At 42.8% G+C, this 19,671-nt stretch overlaps 1 protein-coding gene across 1 annotated transcript in view; it reads left to right on the plus strand.

The window, feature by feature from the left end:
• The window catches only part of LOC126267904 (muscle M-line assembly protein unc-89-like), a gene marked incomplete at its 3' end in the record, with an annotated part of 447,423 nt that overhangs the window by 303,799 nt on the left and 123,953 nt on the right, over nucleotides 1-19,671 (plus strand). The window contains exon 4 of the mRNA XM_049973214.1: nucleotides 6,729-6,909. Within this exon, the coding sequence (XP_049829171.1) occupies nucleotides 6,729-6,909 (181 nt within the window). The remainder of the gene's footprint in view (nucleotides 1-6,728; nucleotides 6,910-19,671) is intronic.

A 19,671-nucleotide genomic window follows, 5' to 3' on the forward strand; every position in this document is an offset into this window, starting at 1 on the left:
TAACTGACCCTTAACATAGACAAATGTAATGTATTGCGTATATATAGAAAGAAGGATCCTTTATTGTATGATTATATGATAGCGGAACAAACACTGGTAGCAGTTATTACTGTAATATATTTGGGAGTATGCGTGCGGAACGTTTTGAAGTGGAATGATTATATAAAATTAATTGTTGGTAAGGCAGGTGCCAGGTTGAGATTCATTGGGAGAGTCCTTAGAAAATGTAATCCATCAACAAAGGAGGTGGCTTACAAAACACTCGTTCGGATTATACTTGAGTATTGATCATCAGTGTGGGATTCGTAGCAGGGTCATTTGGTAAGCGTGATAGCGTTACGGAGATGTTTAGCAAACTCAAGTGGCAGACTCTGCGATGGAGGCGCTCTGGACCGCGGTGTAGGTTGCTCGCCAGGTTTCGAGAGGGTGCGTTTCTGGATGAGGTATCGAATATATTGCTTCCCCCTACCTATACCTTCCGAGGAGGTCACGAATGTAAAATTAGAGAGATTCGAGCGCGCACGGAGGCTTTCAGACAGTCGTTCTTCCCGCAACCATACGCGTCTGGAACAGGAGGTGGAGGTAATGACAGTGGCACGTAGGGTGCCCTCCGCCACACGCCTTTGGGTGGCTTGCGGAGTATGGATGTAGATGTAGATGTAGGAGAGTCAGTCAGGTTGTGGAGGGTACCGTCACCGATGTGGAGCCACGCCAACTTCAGAATCTTGGCCAGGTGCGCCAGGTTTGTCAGTTCAGGATCCATGGCGCGAACAGCCCAATCGTGGTGGCACCATAGATGTGCGACTGGGTTTTAATCTGGGGAGTTTGATGGTCCTAACAGAACTGAATAATCAAGCTAAGGTAAAATCATTCTCCTTCGCTTTTGCTAGCCTCTGCTCATTTCTGTTGTCGACGGCTGCCGCTATTGGTGCGGACAGGTCGCTGATATTAGGGGGCAAGAAAGACAGAGCAAATATATAGACACTCATACGTGCAAGCATATATGGAGTGAACGTGAATTTAAGCTAAGTAATGTCTTAGAATTTATGTTCGCAGAATTCCATGTCCTGCTAGTGTAGCAAATGTTACATCTTGATGATAGCTTTCACGTTCCAACAACGATGCTACGAGTGTTGTTAGGTTAGCGTCTTGTGTTCCTGGAAACGTTAGAATTCTGACAGCTAATGTATCGAAGACTGTAGTGGAGTTACCACTTTAATTTCAGCGTAAACGCTTTCCACATCGCGCCAATTTAATTCTCAAGTAAAATACTAAAGAAAAAAAATACCCTAAAAACCGCTGCAGCGACCAACACTCAAACAGATACGAACAACAGTATTCAACATATCTTATTGACACTTTTATTTCGTTCGCGCTTAATTTGCAACAACATAATAACAGCAAAATCAAAGTCACCCCACACAATTCGAAAAATTTTCATTTTGTGCTAATACTCAACAAACTAGCATCAGCATCATCATCTTAAATGTTGATCTCTTAATCCTCAGTTGCCATTTATATTATGTTAATGACTTTTTGGTGATAATCTTTTCTACGCATCTGCATAAAAGCAATATTTCTTTTGCGAGATGCGTTCCACCTCAGTATCTTAATGCATCATTAGTAGTCTGAAATACATAAGGTATACACTTTCATTAGCATGCAACATGTTCTGCTTACAAATTCTGCTACAAAGTTACCAACAGTTGTTACTGAGGCACCTTTTGCTCAGTATATCTCTTATTACTTACTGTGTTTTGACATTGTTCTAACTGCTCAGCACCCAATAGACGCAAGTTTCAAAGATTAACGGTATACGTTATAAAACTCTAGACTCACTGCGGAGTGTATGGTGAAATTACAAACAGGAATTTTAGCACAAGATGAAAAGAAAATACCAGATGTCTGAAGTATGACATTAATCAGTCTATGTTTGCGATTCACTTCAAAGAATATGTCCATCGGCCCACAAATATGGAGAAAGACACGAAAAGTATCAGAATAAATAATCGGAATAATATATCATCGCAATATAAGAGTACTATCAGATTCAAATTTGCATGTCAGAGCGCAAGAAACTGATAAATGACCAAACGCTTATAAACAACAAATTGCTACTAAATCTGGCAAAAGAGCCTAAACTCTCTCACAAATATAATCTTTGACCATAGACATCGCAATATACATTGAACAGTTGCTGACACTACGTAACAGTAAACGGGTTAACACGGTGAAATAGTGCGTGTGCAGTTTGTTTTCTGTTATGAAAATTGTTTTTAGTGCTACTGGCAGGGCACAGCTTCACTAACCATACAGCAAGAGCACTTGTAGAGCAATATCGAGACACAGAGGATATAATGAAACATACAAGGTGTTAGGACAATAAGTGCAGACAGTGTGATCTTTGGTACCTTAATATGCAGCCACTACAGTGCGTTAGTTGTTTTTTTTTCTCTGCGTCTAACTCTCTTCCCGCATGCTCGTCACATAATTTACTGCCTGATGTTTTCTGCACAGTTGCAACTACACAATAAGTGGACACCACCTGTTAGTATAGACTGACCATTTTGCGTCCATGCGTTAACACTTCAACACCTGACCTGCTGCGCAGATGAAAATAAAGACTAATTGCTTGCTCGTGCTGCATGTTCTTGGAGGTACTAACCAACCTAAAAACATACGACTTGTAATACCTACAATTATTAATGTGTAAATGACGTAAATACTGGCGCTACAGACATGGACTGTGCGGGTGGTCCTGGCGGAGGTTCTAGTCCTCCCTCGGGCATGGGTGTGTGTGTTTGTCCTTAGGGTACTTTAGGTTAAGTAGTGTGTAAGCTTAGGGACTGATGACCTTAGCAGTTAAGTCCCATAAGATTTCACACACATTTGAACTTTTCTTTTGACGTAAATACTGATTTGATGTTGTTCAGCACACTGTCCTCGATCACCAATAAGAATATCTCCACTTACATCCTTAACACACTGGACACTGAGCAAGAGGTGCCTAGGTCAAAATCGTTTCTAACTTACATGTACAATATTTGAATATGTAAAGTAAAAAATGTAAATGTCTTGTGACCAGGGCCTCCTGTCGGGTAGACCGTTCGCCGGGTTCACGTCTTTCGATTTGAAACCACTTCGGCGCCTTGCATGGCAATGGGGATGAAATGATGATGATTAGGACAACACAACACCCAGTCCCTGAGCGGAGAAAATCTCCGACCCTGGCGGGAATCGAACCCGTGCCCGTAGGACTGACATTCTGTCGCTCTGACGACTCAGCTACCGGGGGAGGACGATACGTAAAGTGAAAGTGCTGCATACAAACGAAAATATATACGCTTTCAGACCACTGACTAGGAGGCAGTAAAGTGAGGCGAAACACGTCTAGCAACAAAAATATTACCTTTATACGGTCCTAAACTGAATACTATCAATACAATAATATTACCAAATTTGTCGCATCCACTGAAATTTAAACTTATTCCTGTTTCACTGTGTGATTACTCCATTCCTCAGTATCAATGTTGTTGTTGTGTTCTTCATCCGAAAGATTGGTTTGATAAATACATCTATTCTAGAGCATACATATCAAGTCTCTTCTTCTCTGTACGAATACTGCAGTTTTCATCCACATGAAGCTGGTTACTGTATTAAGGGCTTGGTCATACTGTACAATTTTCGTCCCATAAACATGCCACCATTATCGAATTATATATTCCTTGATCCCTCAGGATCTGTCAAATTAATTGATGGCTTCCTTCAGCCAAGTCTTTCCATGAACTTTTTTCTCCCAAATGCGATTCAGTGCATTTGTATAGCAGAACCCATCTGAATAATAGAACGCAGTATGTTGTCCTCGACGGCGAGTGTTAATCAGAGACAAGGGTATTGTCAGGAGTGCCCCAATCAAGTGTGATAATGCCACTGTTGTTCTCTACAGACATAAATGATTTGGTGGACAGGGCGGGCAGCAATCTGCGGCTATTTGCTGATGATGCCGTGTTGTGCGGTAAGGTGTCGAAGTTGAGTGGCTGTAGGGAGATACAAGACGACTTAGACAAAATTTCCAGATGGTGTGATGAATGACAGCTAGCCCTAAATGTAAATTAATGCAGATGAGTGGGAAGAATAAAACTGTAATGTTCGGGGACAGTATTACTTGTATCCTGGTTGACAGAGTCAAGTCGTTTAAGCACCTGGGCGTAACGTTGTACAGCGATATGAGGTGGAACGAGCATGTGAAAACTGTGGTGGAGAAGGCCAGTGGTCGACTTCGGATTACTGGGAAAATTTTAGGAATGAGTGGTTCACGTGTAAAGGAGACCGCATGTAGGACGCTGGTGCCACCTATTCTTGAGTACTGCTCGAGTGTTTGGGAACCGTACGAAGTTAGATTGAAGGAAGGCATCGAAGAAATTCAGAGGCGGGCGGCTATGTTTGTTACCGGTGGGTTCGAACACCACGTAAGTGTCAGGGAGATGCTTCGGGGACTTGAATGGGAATCGCTGGAGGGAAGGCGACTTTCCTTTTGAGAAACACTACTGAGAAGATTTAGAGAACTAGCATTAGAAGCTGACTCCCGAACGACTGTACTGCCGCCAACATACACTGCGAGTAAGTATCACGAAGATAGCATACGAGAGATTAGGACTCTTACGGAGGCGTAAAGGAAGTCGTTTTTCCCTCGCTGTGTCTGCGACTGGAACAGTGAGGGGAATGACAAGCGGTGCAGGGTACCCTGCGCCACGCACCGTACGGTAGCTTGCGGAGTATGTATGTAGATGTAGATGTCTTGATTACTGACCTGATCTTCCTAATTCTCAACATTTTCCTGTAGCACTACATATCAAAATTTCTGTTCTCTTTACATCTTCACTTGCATGTAGCACTACGTTCCTCACAACTAGTTTCAGAAAGAACTGCATAACACTTGTAGTTATATGAGACATTTCCCTTTTCAGAAATATGTTTTATACCGTTTTTACTTTCTGGAATAATTTATTTTATCTCGTCACACTACCGCATTTTTCTATCTACGAGGGTCACTCCAAAAGACATGAACACTATTTTTGTAAGAATACAGTTTTCATTCTGCATGTGTGGAAGTTTTACAGTGTGTAGATACATCCTTCCCGCTTGTTTTCAAACTTTGTTCAACCTATTCCCGTGAGTAGCTCCGTCACAGCATGTTTTCAAGATGGCTGTTACACTTGACGTTCGTCAGAAGCAACGTGCTGTCACAGAATTCCTGTGCTGTGAAAACGAGACAGTGGGAAACATCCACAAGAGGTTGAAAAAGGTGTATGGAGATACTGCTGTCGATCGCAGTACAGTTAGTCGGTGGGCAAGCAGGTTACGTGATGAAAGAGGGCACGGCAATATTGAGGATTGTCCTCGCAGCGGCAGGCCTCGTACTGCACACACTCCAGACAATGTGCAGAGAGTTAACGAATTTGTGACTGCTGAAAGAGGCATCACAGTGAACGAATTGTCACGCTACGTTGGGATAGGGGAAGGAAGTGTTTCCAGAATACTGAAAATGTTGGCGTTAAAAAAGGTATGTGCCACGTGGGTTCCCAGGATGTTGACAGTGGCTCACAAAGAAACAAGAAAGAAGGTACGCAGCGAACTTTTGGGACAGTACGAGAATGGTGGAGATGAATTTCTTGGAAGAATTGTGACAGTTGATGAACCATCGCTCCATCATTTTCCACCAGAGACGAAGAGGCAATCAGTGGAGTGGCATCATGCAAATTCACCCAAGAAAAGAAAATTCAAAACCACACGTAGTGCTGGAAAAGTTATGGCTACGGTGTTTTTCGATTCTGAAGGCCTCTTGCTTGTGAACATCATGCCAAGTGGAACCACCATAAATTCTGATGCATATCTGACGACACTGAAGAAATTTCAAGCTCGACTGAGTCGTTCGCAGGAGAAATTCTGTAAAGTTTGGAATGTAGAAGACGAGATACTGGCAGAAGTAAAGCTGTGAGGACCGGGCGTGAGTCGTGCTTCGGTAGCTCGGATGGTAGAGCACTTGCCCGCGAAAGGCAAAGGTCCCGAGTTCGAGTCTCGGTCGGGCACGCAGTTTTAATCTGCCAGGAAGTTTCGATTGAGTCGTGTTCGAGCACATTGGCAGAAGCAGGATGTTTTGCTATTGCACGACAATGCACAGCCACATGTCAGTCAAAAATCCATGGAAGCGATCACATAACTCTGATGGACAACACTGAAACATCCGCCTTACAGTCCTTACCTGGCTCCATGTGACTATCACCTTTTTTTGGGAAACTGAAAGACTCTCTTCGTGGAACAAGGTTTGAAGATGATGACTCCCTTGTGCACGCTCCAACAGGTTGGGCCAGAATTTTACTCTGCGGGTATACAGGCGCTGGTTGCAAGATGGCGTTGAGAGGGATGGAAATTATGTGGAGAAATGAAAATATTGTTCCTAAAGGATGTATCTACACACTGTAAAACTTTCAAACATGTAGAATAAAATATGGATTTTAAAAATAATAGTGTCCATTTCTTTTGGAGCGACCCTCGTATTCGTCACATTGGGAGGAAGTAGCCATATACACTTGTGCGACTACAGTGGGTTTCTGCTGCGCGCCAGTCTTGGCTATGACAGCACATTTCATCCTACCGTCTGTTTTCAGTCTACTGATACCCTAATGCGGCAGGAGGCAGAGTCGTGTAGCGGCAGTGTGTGCACGCAGGTGACATGGCTGCACGAGGACCGCCCGCTGCCGCAGGACGACCGCTTCCAGCTGGTGCGCGAGGGCGGCTTCTTCTGCGTGGACGTGGCGCCCGTCACCGTGCACGACGCTGGCCGCTGGACCTGCCTCGCGGAGAACGCCGTCGGCCGCTCCTGCTGCTCCTGCACTCTCAACGTGCTCGGTGAGTGAGTCGGCCGCTGCCACTATAGTACACTGCACTGCCAGGAGTACCAGCCTGGCTGACTGCCGCTGGGTAAGGGGGTTTTACAGGGCAATTACTGTTCACTGTATATTATAAAACACTTACCGGAGGGCCGGCCGGAGTGGCCGAGCGGTTCCAGGCGCTACAGTCTGGAACCGCGCGACCGCTACGGTCGCAGGTTCGAATCCTGCCTCAGGCATGGATGTGTGTGATGTCGTTAGGTTAGTTAAATTTAAGTAGTTCTATGGAAATGATGACCTTAGAAGTTAAGTCCCTTAGTGGTCAGAGCCATTTGAACCATTTTTGAACTTACCAGAGGACAACATGTGAGTTGTATTTTTTTACTTTTTTGTATTTAGGGCACGTGAAGTTCAGAACTCAAGTATCAGTTGACCGAAGCAGTTCGATGCACCTCTCAAATTTTGTCGAGTAAATCGACTTTCAAAGTTTTAGGCCGTCTTCAGCACCCTAAAGCAAGATCTGTTTCTCGTAGGGACGCGTGGCTGCTCGATACAATTGTACAAGGTAGGCACGAGTGAAAAGGAGAGGGCATCGGGATTTTTAGGTGGGTATACATCGTGAACAGAAACTAACTGGTAAAACGTGACGGACAAAGTGATTTGCTGGTTATACATAGGTGCCTGGGGAAGGGGAGAGGTGATCAGACGAGCCTTAAGTTCAGCTCGAGGAAATCTGAGCTATGGCATAGGAGAGCGGTGGAGAGGAGCCTGTTAACTGGACGAGTGCTGGCGGGCGAGAGAGCAGCGCTTCCGCACAGGTCCTTGCCGTTGACCCCTCTTACGCCACTCCTCTGGTCTACATCTACATCTACATCTAAATCTACATCTACATTTATACTCCGCAAGCCACCGAACGGTGTGTGGCGGAGGGCACATTACATGCCACTGTCATTACCTCCTTTTCCTGTTCCACTCGCGAATGGTTCGCGGGAAGAACATCTACCGGGGTTTGAATAAAGTCTACTGAAGGCGTCTCTCGTTCAGCACAACAGATGCGGGATTTCTTATACGTCGGCATCTCACGCTGAAGGCGTGCGATCGTGGCGGCCAGCCAGCGTCCAGGCTGGTTACTACAGGGTGACAGTTATTGAACTATATGAAATAAAGTCGCCGTAGCTTCTGAACGGTTTGCATTAGGACCTACAAACTGCGCGGTCGGCCGCTGGACATGATAGGAATTAGTGTACGCATGTACGGTTTGCTTTAGCGTCGAAGCCCACTTTCATATGTATGGGTCCGTCAATAAGCAAACTGGCGCACTTGGGGGCTTAGAATCTGCACTTCGCGATAGAGAAGTCTCTTCACTCTCGACGGGTGATTGTGTGGTATGTAATGGCCAGACATAGAATAATACGTGCGATATTCCTTTGATGGTACGGTGACTACTGAACGGTAGGTGAACGTTTTGGAAAATGATTTCATCCCTGTTATCCAAAGTGACCCCTATTTCGACAAGATGCAGCTTATGCAAGACGGAGTGCGACATAATTGGAGCCGGAGAGTGTCTGATGTCCTGGAGGAGCACTCTGTAGAGTGGATTCTGTCTCTGCGGTACCCAGAGGACACTGGAGTGGGCTTCGACTGGCCGCCAGATACTCCGGATCTGAAGTCTTGCGACTCCTTTTTGTGGGGCTGCAGCCTATACCCGATGTTATTCAATCTGCATATTGAGCAAGCAATTAAGGAAACAAAAGAAAGGTTCGGAGTAGGTATTAAAATCCAGGGAGAAGAAATAAAAACTTTGAGGTTCGCCGATGACAATGTAACTCTGTCAGAGACAGCAAAGGACTTGGAAGAGCAGTTGAACGGAATGGGCAGTGTCTTGAAAGGAGGGTATAAGATGAACATCAACAAAAGCAAAACGAGGATAATGGAATCTAGTCGAATTAAATCGGGTGATGATGAGGGAATTAGATTAGGAAATGAGACACTTAAAGTAGTAAAGGAGTTTTGCTATTTGGGGAGCAAAATAACTGATGATGGTCGAAGTAGAGAGGATATAAAATGTAGACTGGCAATGGCAAGGAAAGAGTTTCTGAAGAAGAAAAATTTGTAAACTTCGAGTATAGATTTAAGTGTCAGGAAATCGTTTCTGAAAGTATTTGTATGGAGTGTAGCCACGCATGGAAGTGAAACGTGCACGATAAATAGTTTAGACAAGAAGAGAATAGAAGCTTTCGAAATGTGGTGCTGAAGAAGAATGCTGAAGATTAGATAGGTAGATCACGTAACTAATGAGGAGGTATTGAATAGGATTGGGGAGAAGAGAAGTTTGTGGCACAACTTGAGAGAAGAAGGGATCGGTTGGTAGGACATGTTCTGAGGCATCAAGGGATCACCAATTTAGTATTAGAGGGCAGCGTGGAGGGTAAAAATCGTAGAGGGAGACCAAGAGATGAATACACTAAACAGATTCAGAAGGATGTAGGTTGCAGTAGGTACTGGGAGATGAAGAAGCTTGCACAGGATAGAGTAGCATGGAGAGCTGCATCAAAACAGTCTCATGACTGAAGACCACAACAACAACAACATGTTAAAGACAAGGTGCACAGCTAGAATGCTAGAATCCCAAAACCATAGCTGAGCTGGAAACAGCCATTCCGGAGATCATCGAGAGTATCGAAGTTCCGACACTCCAGTGGTTTGTGCTGAACGTTGTTACCAGTGTCAGTGATGGTAGGCGTCTCTAACACGTCATAATCTAAATCCGAATACTTGAAGTGACCTTTACATGTTGAATAAAATGTGTGCACGCCTTAGTTTCTGACTAATTTACGTTTGTTTTTATTTAGTTCAATAATTGTAACCGTGTACATCCCAATAAGAAGAAATGAACAAAATAAAGTTTCCCTCTCGTAATAATAAATCAGCTATATCTTCTCCAATGCGGGGTGCGCTCGCACACTGTATTCGCTTCCCGCATAGCGCGCCTTCGTTCAAGTTTTACACGTAGATACGTAATATGCAAGAAGGTGGCAAAAATGTCGTTTGCGGTAATCCCTGGAGCACTGGATCGAGTCTAGTTTCGGTCAGTATAATTTTCGTTTTCTCCATTTTACTTAGAATACCTACGTCATTTAAATATAAATTTTCATCTTTTATAAGCCAACTAGCGGAGAAACCCGTCTTTACCCGACCATTTATTTATAGCTGTGCGTGCACGTCCGTAACACGCAGCGTGTGCCCTCGTGCTTCATGTTTATGGCTTCGTATCTCCTGCACTGTGTGTGGTACAGCCATATAATCTTGCACTTACATTCCGTTTTATTATGTGAATACCGTCAGTAAAATGCACTGCGAATACATTGAGTAGTAAAGAAGTAATAAGTCATAATGTCGTGCTTCTTGCGGCACTTTCACTGCATGGACAGCGGAAGTGTGGTAAGCGATAAACGGTTTTCCTTCCATTATTTTGTAGGAGTTGTAGTGAGAAAAAATTTCGTAAAAGTTTCAAATTACATGTAAATTTTGTATCATATCGCAGGCTACACTCCTTCTTCAACCTCCCCCCCCCCCCCCCCCCCCCCCCAGCTCCTACCCCTTTCATACGTAGGTGGATCTTACCCTCACAGCCATTGTCGCCTGCCGGTAGGGCATATTTTAACTAAGTTTGATCTAAATCGGTCTAGCAGTTAGTGGTTTGGGAGGAAATCTGGAACACACACCACAACCTTTATTTACAATCTTTTATATAAGATCAGTAACTAAGAGTGTGTATTGGCCATTAAGACAGAAATTTTGTGTGTTATATGTAACTGGAAGAAAGTAAACGCGATTTTCTATAAAAATGTCGATTAGATATGTCTTATTCATGCAAGACGTTTCCTTGCTTCCAATTACGTATCACATACAAAAATTCTGTCTTAATTGTCAATGCACACTCTTATATTCTATAAAAGATTGTTAATAAAGGTTGTTTAAATTTGAAAAAGGAACATTACATATTATGTTTCTCACCTTTATGTATTTTACAGTTCAGGGAAATGCTCATACAATAAGCAACTTTGTTTGATGGTTATCCCGGTCGGGAATTGAACCCATGAGCCCATTGAGCAGGCGAACACACGGGCTAAGAGTTACACGGTCTAGCCACAAACCAGCCTTGTTGTAGGGTACTAAAGGCACGAGGGAAACTTCAAAGCCGATTTTCTCGAAAATGTTTCACGATGGCATCGACTTGCTTTGGTGAACTGATATGTGAGTTCTGAACTTCAGGTACTACAAACAGAAAAAAATAGAAAAATCCTATTGCCGTTTGGTCTTCTGGTTGATACATAACTTCGAATGTTCCATGAGAGTTTTCGCAGACGGTGCTGTTGCATATAGAGACCTCACAAAGTCGTGAGCTGCTCAACTTATTCCATAATGATCCGATTTCTGCAGTAATATTTTCTGATCAACACTATCAAACGTCTTAATTAATCCAAAGAAGACGTCTATCGTTCGTAACTTTTTATTAAATTCATCCAGAGCTTCATAGTAGTTAAATCACTTCTGAAACCAAACAGTACATCTGACAGCAAATTATGTGGATTGAAATAATCAATTATCCTTGTATATGCAGCCTTTTCAATAACTTCAGCAAACGTCGATGGCATAGAAATAGGTCCAAAATTGTCTACATTGTTCCTTTCTCCTTTTTTATATAGTGACTTCACTACTGAAGACTTTAAACGATCAGGAAACTGACCATTCCGTACGGAAAGATTACAGATATGCCTAATTACTGGGCTAACATACGCAGAACAGTGCTTTAGTATTTTGCTAGATACCGCGTCATATCCATGAGAGTCTTTAGCCTTTAGTGATTTAATTATTTACACAATTTCCTCTTGTCAGTATCATGCAATATTACTTCAGGTAACAGTCTCGGAAAGCGATTTTCTATGGGAGTTATATGAATCCCTGTGGGACTAGACTTCTATTTAGTTCGCCTGCTATATTCAGAAAGTGATTATTAAATACTGTACATACATCGGACTCATCAATACCTGAAACATTTCTTCTACTCACTGGCTTTATATCCTCGACTCGGTGCCGATGACAAGACACTTCTTCCACAACTTACCACATGCTTTTAATTTTATCCTGAGAATTAGGTGTTTTGTTTGCGTCTCACGTACTTTTTGCCCTGTTTTGAACGTTCTAATGGAAAGCAGCTTTGAAAGAGCATGACAAGTGTGTTGAAGAAACCGTTATAAACATCCTGCCACTTACTGACATACACAGTTCACCTTTAGTATTTGTTTACTAACAGCCGCTCATACAGTTTGCAGATGACATGATGTTCGTGAATAAAAACGGTGACATAAGCACGGAGTAAACATGTTGCAGACAGCAAAAATAATGCTCAAAACCATTATGTAACTTGCAATAAATAAGGTAGTATAAAAAAGTATATTTCAAAAAACGATCAGTAAAAATGTAATAATGTGCCACTGTTTGTGTAACCATGCTATTCTCTGCATGTTCTAGATTAGAAAAGCCCACTGATGATGGTGATATTTGTCGCCGAAACTAGTATGGGAAAATAAAGAAATTAAACATATAACAAGGTGTTTTGCATCAAGGCGGACGCAACTTCTGATATTGTTGTTCATCCTGCCACTCTTGTTCTGTAGTGCGGTTCAAAAAGGTCACTGTTGCAACTGGCTAAGCTTTTCCAAATAGTTTATAGTTATTTTAACACATGATTGAGCACAAAAACCTTTTAGCGTTAAAATTTGTGCATCATATTCCGAAACGCCATTTACCTTTCTGCTAACAGAATGCCCTTCTAGTAATGTAGAATAAAAAAAAAACCTTTTGTCTATGGTTGTGCTGCTGTTCCCTTGCACTCGCGTTGGAAAGAATACAGTTTGCATCAGATAATATGAATTAAGAGGATCTACCAGATCCTCTTTCTTGCACACTCACTTACACAGTTCATTCCAGCACCTAGTCTGGCAACATTTCTTAAACTTTTTACAGAATTTATTCATCCTTCCTTCGAGATCAATTCGCAGGTGAATCTTTTCCGGCCATACTGTCGGAGTCCGGAGACTTGGCTATCCGCTCAGAGATAAACGGCACACAATCGCACATCGTCGGCGAGCCAGTGGCTCTGCCGTGCCAAGACGAGTCATCGTCTAATTTAGAGGCCGCGAAAAAAGAGCACATACTTCTGTCCGCCCCATAACGCGCGGCTAGCTCTGCAGGTGTTCACTGGCTACCAGCAGCACCAGAACTCTTCTTGGCTGTAATCGGTGGTAGCTAGTTGTACAGTTTTTGGTGTCATACTGCAACTGTGAGACCAGTAAATGGTCCGCTGTCGTGGACATCTCGTATACCGTTCCCGGTTTCCGCTTGTCAGTCAGTTTCCTAAACACTCAGATTATTACGTCGTAATTAGAACCACCGACCTTGCCGGGACCGTGTGGCTTTCGTGCCTCAGTTATGCAGATGTAGCGTAGATGTAACAGGATGGTGCCTGTTGAGTGCCCAGACAGACATGAGGTTCCTATAGAGAGGCAGCAACCTTTTCGATAGTTGCAGGGGCAACACTCTGCATGACTGGCTGATCTGACCTTGTAACGTCAGCCAACATGGCCTTGCTGTGCTGGCACTCTGAACGGCTAAAAGCAAGGGGGACTTCCCGAGGGCATGCAGTTCTGCTCTGTGCTTAAATAACGATAGCATCCTATTGGATTAAACATTCTGGAGAGAAAACAGTCTCCAATTCGGATCTTCAGGTGGAGACACTCAGGTTGTTGTCGTCATCAGGAAACTCAAATTTGGCATTTTCGGATCGGAGAGTAGAATGTTAGATCCCTTAATCCGGTAAGTAGGTTAGAGAATTTAAAAACGTAAATGGATGAAATTAAATATAGTGGCAATTAGTGAAATTTGGTAACGGACGAACAGGAATATTGGTCAGATGACTAGAGGATTATAAATAAAGAATCAAATAGGTGTAATACTAGAGTAGGTCTAATAGGAGTGCGGACGTGTTCAGATTTCTGCGAGCCGTCTAGCTGAGGAGGGACGTTTTGATCAGTCCCGTATTCACCTAGCGGGATGTGGAAAACTGCCTAAAAACCACGTCTAGGCTGGCTGGCACACGGGCCTTCGTCGTTACCCCGCCAGGCGGTTTCGATCCGGGCCCGGTGCACCTACCGGAGTCCAGGAAGCAGTGCATTAGGGCTCTCGGCTAACCTGGCGAATCCTTCGGAATTCCAAAAGTAGCGGAGGTAAAATACAGGGAACGATTGGTTACACACAACTAGGAGAGAAACGAAACGGCAGTTATAAGATTCGAAGGCTGTGAAAAGAAAGCAGTGGTCGCAAAAGGAGTAAAACGGGGTTATAACCTGTCTCCAATTTTATACAACATGTACATTGAGCAAGCACTAAAGGAAAACAAAGGAAAACTAGGAGAATTAATTAGAGTCCGGGGGGAAGAAACAAAAACTGTGATGTTTGCCAAGTACGCACTAATCCTATCAGTGACAGCAAAAGACTTAGAAAACAAGTATAATGGAATGAGCAGTGTCTTGAAAGAAGGAACTAAGATGAACATTAACAAAAGCAGAGGAAGGCTAATGGCATAAGACGTATTAAATACAGCGATGCTGATGGAATTAGGAAATTAGACAGTAAAAGTGATAGACTAGTTTTGACATTTAGACAGTAAAATAAATGATGATGAGCGAAGTAGAGAGGATATAAAATGTAGTTTGGTGATGGCAAAAAAGTGTTTCTGAAGAACAGAAATTCGTTAACATCGGACGTAAATTTAAGTATTAAGAAGTGTTTTCTGAAGGTAAGAATGCTGCAGATTAGATAGAATTGGGGAAAAAAGAAATTAGTTGCATAAACAAACTAAAAAAATGGTTGAAATAGCTCTGAGCACTATGTCACTTAACGTCTGAGGTCATCAATCGCCTAGAACTTAGAACTAATTAAACCTAACTAACCAAAGGACATCACACACATCCATGCTCGAGGCAGGGTCGCTCGGCTCCAGACTGTAGCGGCTAGAACTGCACGGCCACTCCGGCCGGCAAAGTAACTAAAAGAAGAGGTAAGTTGATACTAGACATTCTGAGACAAGAAGGAATCATTGTTTAACGTTGGAGGGAAGCGTGGGGGAAAAATTATTGAGGGAAGCCTAGAGACCAGTAGAGTAAACAGATTCAAATAGATGTAAACTGCAGTAGCTACTCGGATATGAGGTGACTTACACATGATAGAGTAGCATGGAGAGCTGCATCAGGCAACGATTGGGCCCAGAGACCTTAAAAGCAGCAGCAGCAGCAGCAGCAGCAGCAGCAACTAAAACAGTAAGAGACCGTGTCAAAAATTATGGCCAATAGATGGTTACGGCGTGAACGTCTTCACAATAAGTGTGACAGAAAGCGGTGGTAAACAGTATTCTCAAGCCTGTGTATTTTTTCTGTATTTGTTGGCGACAGAGTACGAGTGTTTCCTCTCTGAAACAAGAAACGAGCACTGAGTGTTCTTTATGGTACTTCATATTTCAAGCGAAGACGTTAACTCTTGCCAGCCTGGCTGGTATTTTCCAACAGACCGTAGACCATGTTATGCAGCGTGGTCTCGCTGCCTCCCTTAATCTTTCCCATCGTCAACAACCACACGAAGTGCCTCTGCCCTTGGCAGTACTTCAGTTAAAGCTCCGCGCCAAAGTTTCACCATGAGCTCAAATGCGAAATGTTGGGGTATCGCAAAACCTGAACGTTCGTTCAGGAGAAGCTACCGTCAGGTGTTAACGTTGTTTTACAGTTATGCTCCAAACCACAGAAATTGCGTCCTGAAGAACATGTGGATGGTACCCTTGATTTAGGGGTATAACATCAAAAAATAAAACAAATAAATTAGAGTAAAATTATTTCACCCTTTCCTTTATCCATTCCCGTTTTTAACAACACGATCAGACGCGTTTTTAATTTTGGGTTCGTGGGTGGAGTCTGAAGTTGTGGCACACAGCCGTCCTAGTTAGCTTTTAGGGTGGAAGTGGCGTTTGCACTAGCTTTGTTTTTGTTTTTAGGTTAGATAGGTTTTTGAGGGTAGTATGGAAGATAGAGGCCAACTCCTGAAGATAAAGACGTTTATGGAAAAAAAGTGGTAACGTGTTTAAAGGAAAGTAAAATTTAAAACGGGTAGCGTCTTTGATTAGTAATCAAAACCTCCTCGGTACCTGGTTCGAAACCCGCGACAGCTTACATTTTGATTAATAGCCAGCACTGGCGCCCAAAGACTTCTTGGCATAAGAAGTCACCCTCATTCTGCCAACGGGCTTATCAAAGAGCGTGGAGGAGCGGACGAAGGTTCAGGGCACTATTTTGTCATTGGGGTAGGAAACTGCCACTAAAGGCGGAAGAAAGCAATGATCAACGGCATGAAGATGCACAAAGCAATGGAAACCACTGCATTGATACTCAATGTGTATCCACAGGATATGTGCCCTGTTATTGAAAAAGTGTCATGATTATCTATCCATTGGCAAAAAAATTCCCCCATTCGTATCTGTGGGATAGGACTGCCAAGGGGCATGTCACCACGAGAAAAAGATTGAATAATCAACGAAAGGATAACGTTCTACGAGTCGAGGTGTGGAATGTCAGAAGCTTGAACGTGGTAGGGAAACTAGAAAATCTAAAACGGAGATGCAAAGGCTCAATCTAGATTTAGCAGGGGTTAGTGAAGTGAAGTGGAAAGAAGACAAGGATTTCTGGTCAGATGAGTATAGGTAATATCAAAGCAGCAGAAAAGGGTATAACGGGAGTAGGATTCTTTATGAATAGCAACGTACGGCAGAGAGTGTGTTACTGTGAACAGTTAAGTTGCAGGGTTGTTCTTTTCAGAATCGACAGCAAACCAGCACTGAAAATGATAGTTCAGGTATACATGCTGATGTCTCAAGCTGAAGATGAAGAGATAGAGAAAGTAGATGAGGGTATTGAAAGGGTAATACAGTATGTAAAGGGGGATGAAAATCTACTAGTCACGGAGGACTGGAATGCAGTTGTAGGGGAAGGAGCAGAAGAAAATGTTGCAGGTGAATATGAGCTTGTGACAAGGAATGAGAGAGAAGAAAGACTAATTGAGTTCTGTAATATATTTCAGCTCGTAATAGCGAATACTCTGTTCAAGAAGCACAAGAGGAGGAGGTATACTCGGAAATGGCCGGGTGATACGGGAAGGACATAATGGTCAGACAGAGATTCAGACATAAGATAACGGATTGTAAGGCGTACCCAGGAGCCGATATAGACTCAAACCATAATGTATTAGTGATGAAGAGTAGGTCAAAGTATATGGGATTAGTCAGTAAGAATTAATATGCAAAGAAGTGGGATGCGGAAGTACTAATGAATGATGAGATACGCTTGAAGTTCTCTAAGGCCGTGGATACGGCAATTCGGAATAGGTCAGTAGGCCGTACAGTTGAAGAAAAATGGACACCTCTAGAAGGAGCAATCACAGAAATTGTAAGGAAAAACGTAGGTACAAAGAAGGTAAATACGAAGAAACCATGGGTAACAGACGATATACTTCAGTTGATCGATGAAAGAAGGAAGTTCAAAAATGTCCAGGGAAATTCAGGAATACAGAAATACAAGCCGCTGAGAAACGAAATAAATATTATGTGCAGAGAAGATAAGACGAAAAGGCTGAATGAGATAATGAAGCAATCTAAAAAGAAATGACATTCGGAAGAACTGGCGCTGCATATAGGAAAGTGAAAACGACGTTCGGTTAAATTAAAAAAAGTAAGGGTGGTAACATTAAGAGTGCAACGGGATTCCACTGTTAAATTCAGAGGAGGGACCGGATAGGTGGAAAGCGCACTTTAGACGCCTGTTTGAGGCGGAGTATTTGTACGATGTGATAGAAGAAGAAACAGGAGTCGATTTAGAAGAGATAGGAGATCCAATAATAGATCACAACTTAAAAGAGGTTTGGAGGACTTAAGATCAAATACAGCAGAAGGTATAGATAAGATTCCATCACATTTTATGAAATCATTGGGGGATGTGGCATCAAAACGACTATTAACGTTCGTGTGTAGAATATATGAGTCTGGCGACGTACCATCTGACTTTGGGAAAAAGATCATCCACACAATTTCGAAGACTGCAAGAGCTGACAAGTGCGAGAATTATCGCACAATCAGCTCAACAGCTCATGCATCCTAGTTGCTAACAAGAATAATACACAGAAAAAAAAGGAAAAAAAATTAGGATCTGTTAGATGACGATTAGTTTTGCATCATAAGGGAAAGTAAAGGCACGAGAGAGGCAATTCTGACGTTGCGATTAATAATGAAAGCAAGATTAAAGAAAAATCAAGACACGTTCAAAGCATTTGTCGCCCTGTCGCCCTGCAAAAAGCGTTTGACAGTGTAAAATGGTGCAAGATGTTCGAAATTCTGAGGAAAATAGGGGTAAGCTATACGGAGAGATGGGTAATATACACTATGTACAAGACCCAAGAGGGAATAATAAAACTAGGCGACCAAGACCGAAATGCTCGGATTAAAATGGTGTAAGACAAGGATGTAATCTTTTACCTCTCCTTCTCAATATGTACATCGAAGAAACAAGGATGGAAATAAAAGAAAGATTCAGGAGTGGAATTTTAATCAATGATACGATTCGCTGATGATATTCCTATCCTTAGAGAAAGTGAAGAAGAATTACAGGATTTGCTGAATGGATTGCACAGTCTAATGAGTACAGAATATGGATTGAGAGTAAATCGAAGAAAGACGAAAGTATGAGAAGTGGCAGAAATGTAACAGCGAGAAACTTACCGTCAGGATTGATGGTCACGAAGTAGATGAAGTTAAGGAATTCTGCTATCTATGCAGCAGAATAACCTATGACAGACGGAGCAAGGAGAATATCAAAAGCATACTAGGCATTGCAGAAAAGGGTGTTCTGGCCAAGAGCAAACTACTATCAAAAATTCGAGGAAGAAACTTCTGAGAATGTACATTTGGAGGACAACATTGTATGGTAGTGAAGCAAGGGCTATAGGAAGACCGGAACAGAAGAGAATCGAAGTATTTGAGATGTGGTGCTACAGAAGAATGTTGAAAATTCGGTGGACTGATAACGTAAGGAATGAGGAGGTTCTGCGCAGAATCCGAGCGGAAAGGAATACGTGGAAAACACTGACAAGGAGAAGGGCAGGATAGTAGGGCATCTGTTAAGATATCAGGGAATGACTTCCATGGTACTAGAGCGAGTTGGACTGAGATCAGCTGATCCGATAGTCAACCGATTTTTTTCTGGAGGCAAAATCCTCGATATTTAGGTTCAAACTCCATCTGCGCACTAAGGTGATGACGAATACGTCCCAGAAAACTGTAGACACACCATTGTTGTGGAGCTTCTGTCGTGTTTCAGAGGCCAGGGGAGGCAGCGGTGGAGAGTTGCGCTTTGAGCGGCCTGTGGGACATTCTCGCATATCGCAGTCAATAGCGCACGGCGCGTGTTAAAGACAGGATCCCAGGTCTGAGTCCCAGTAAGGCACACAGTTTTAACTTGTCTCACACTTACTCCTATCAGAAGTTCTCAATACGAATTTTAACCACTTTCTTAGTGCATCTGCATTAGTATTATGGCCGAAGGCCCAAATTTTATTAAATGAAAACTGTGTAAAATCAATATCTGGGCTGGCCAGTATACCAGGTCGCCATTAGTTTATGCACGGC

The sequence above is a fragment of the Schistocerca gregaria genome, chromosome 4 (assembly GCF_023897955.1).
Source record: "Schistocerca gregaria isolate iqSchGreg1 chromosome 4, iqSchGreg1.2, whole genome shotgun sequence".
Classification (NCBI taxonomy): domain Eukaryota; kingdom Metazoa; phylum Arthropoda; class Insecta; order Orthoptera; family Acrididae; genus Schistocerca; species Schistocerca gregaria.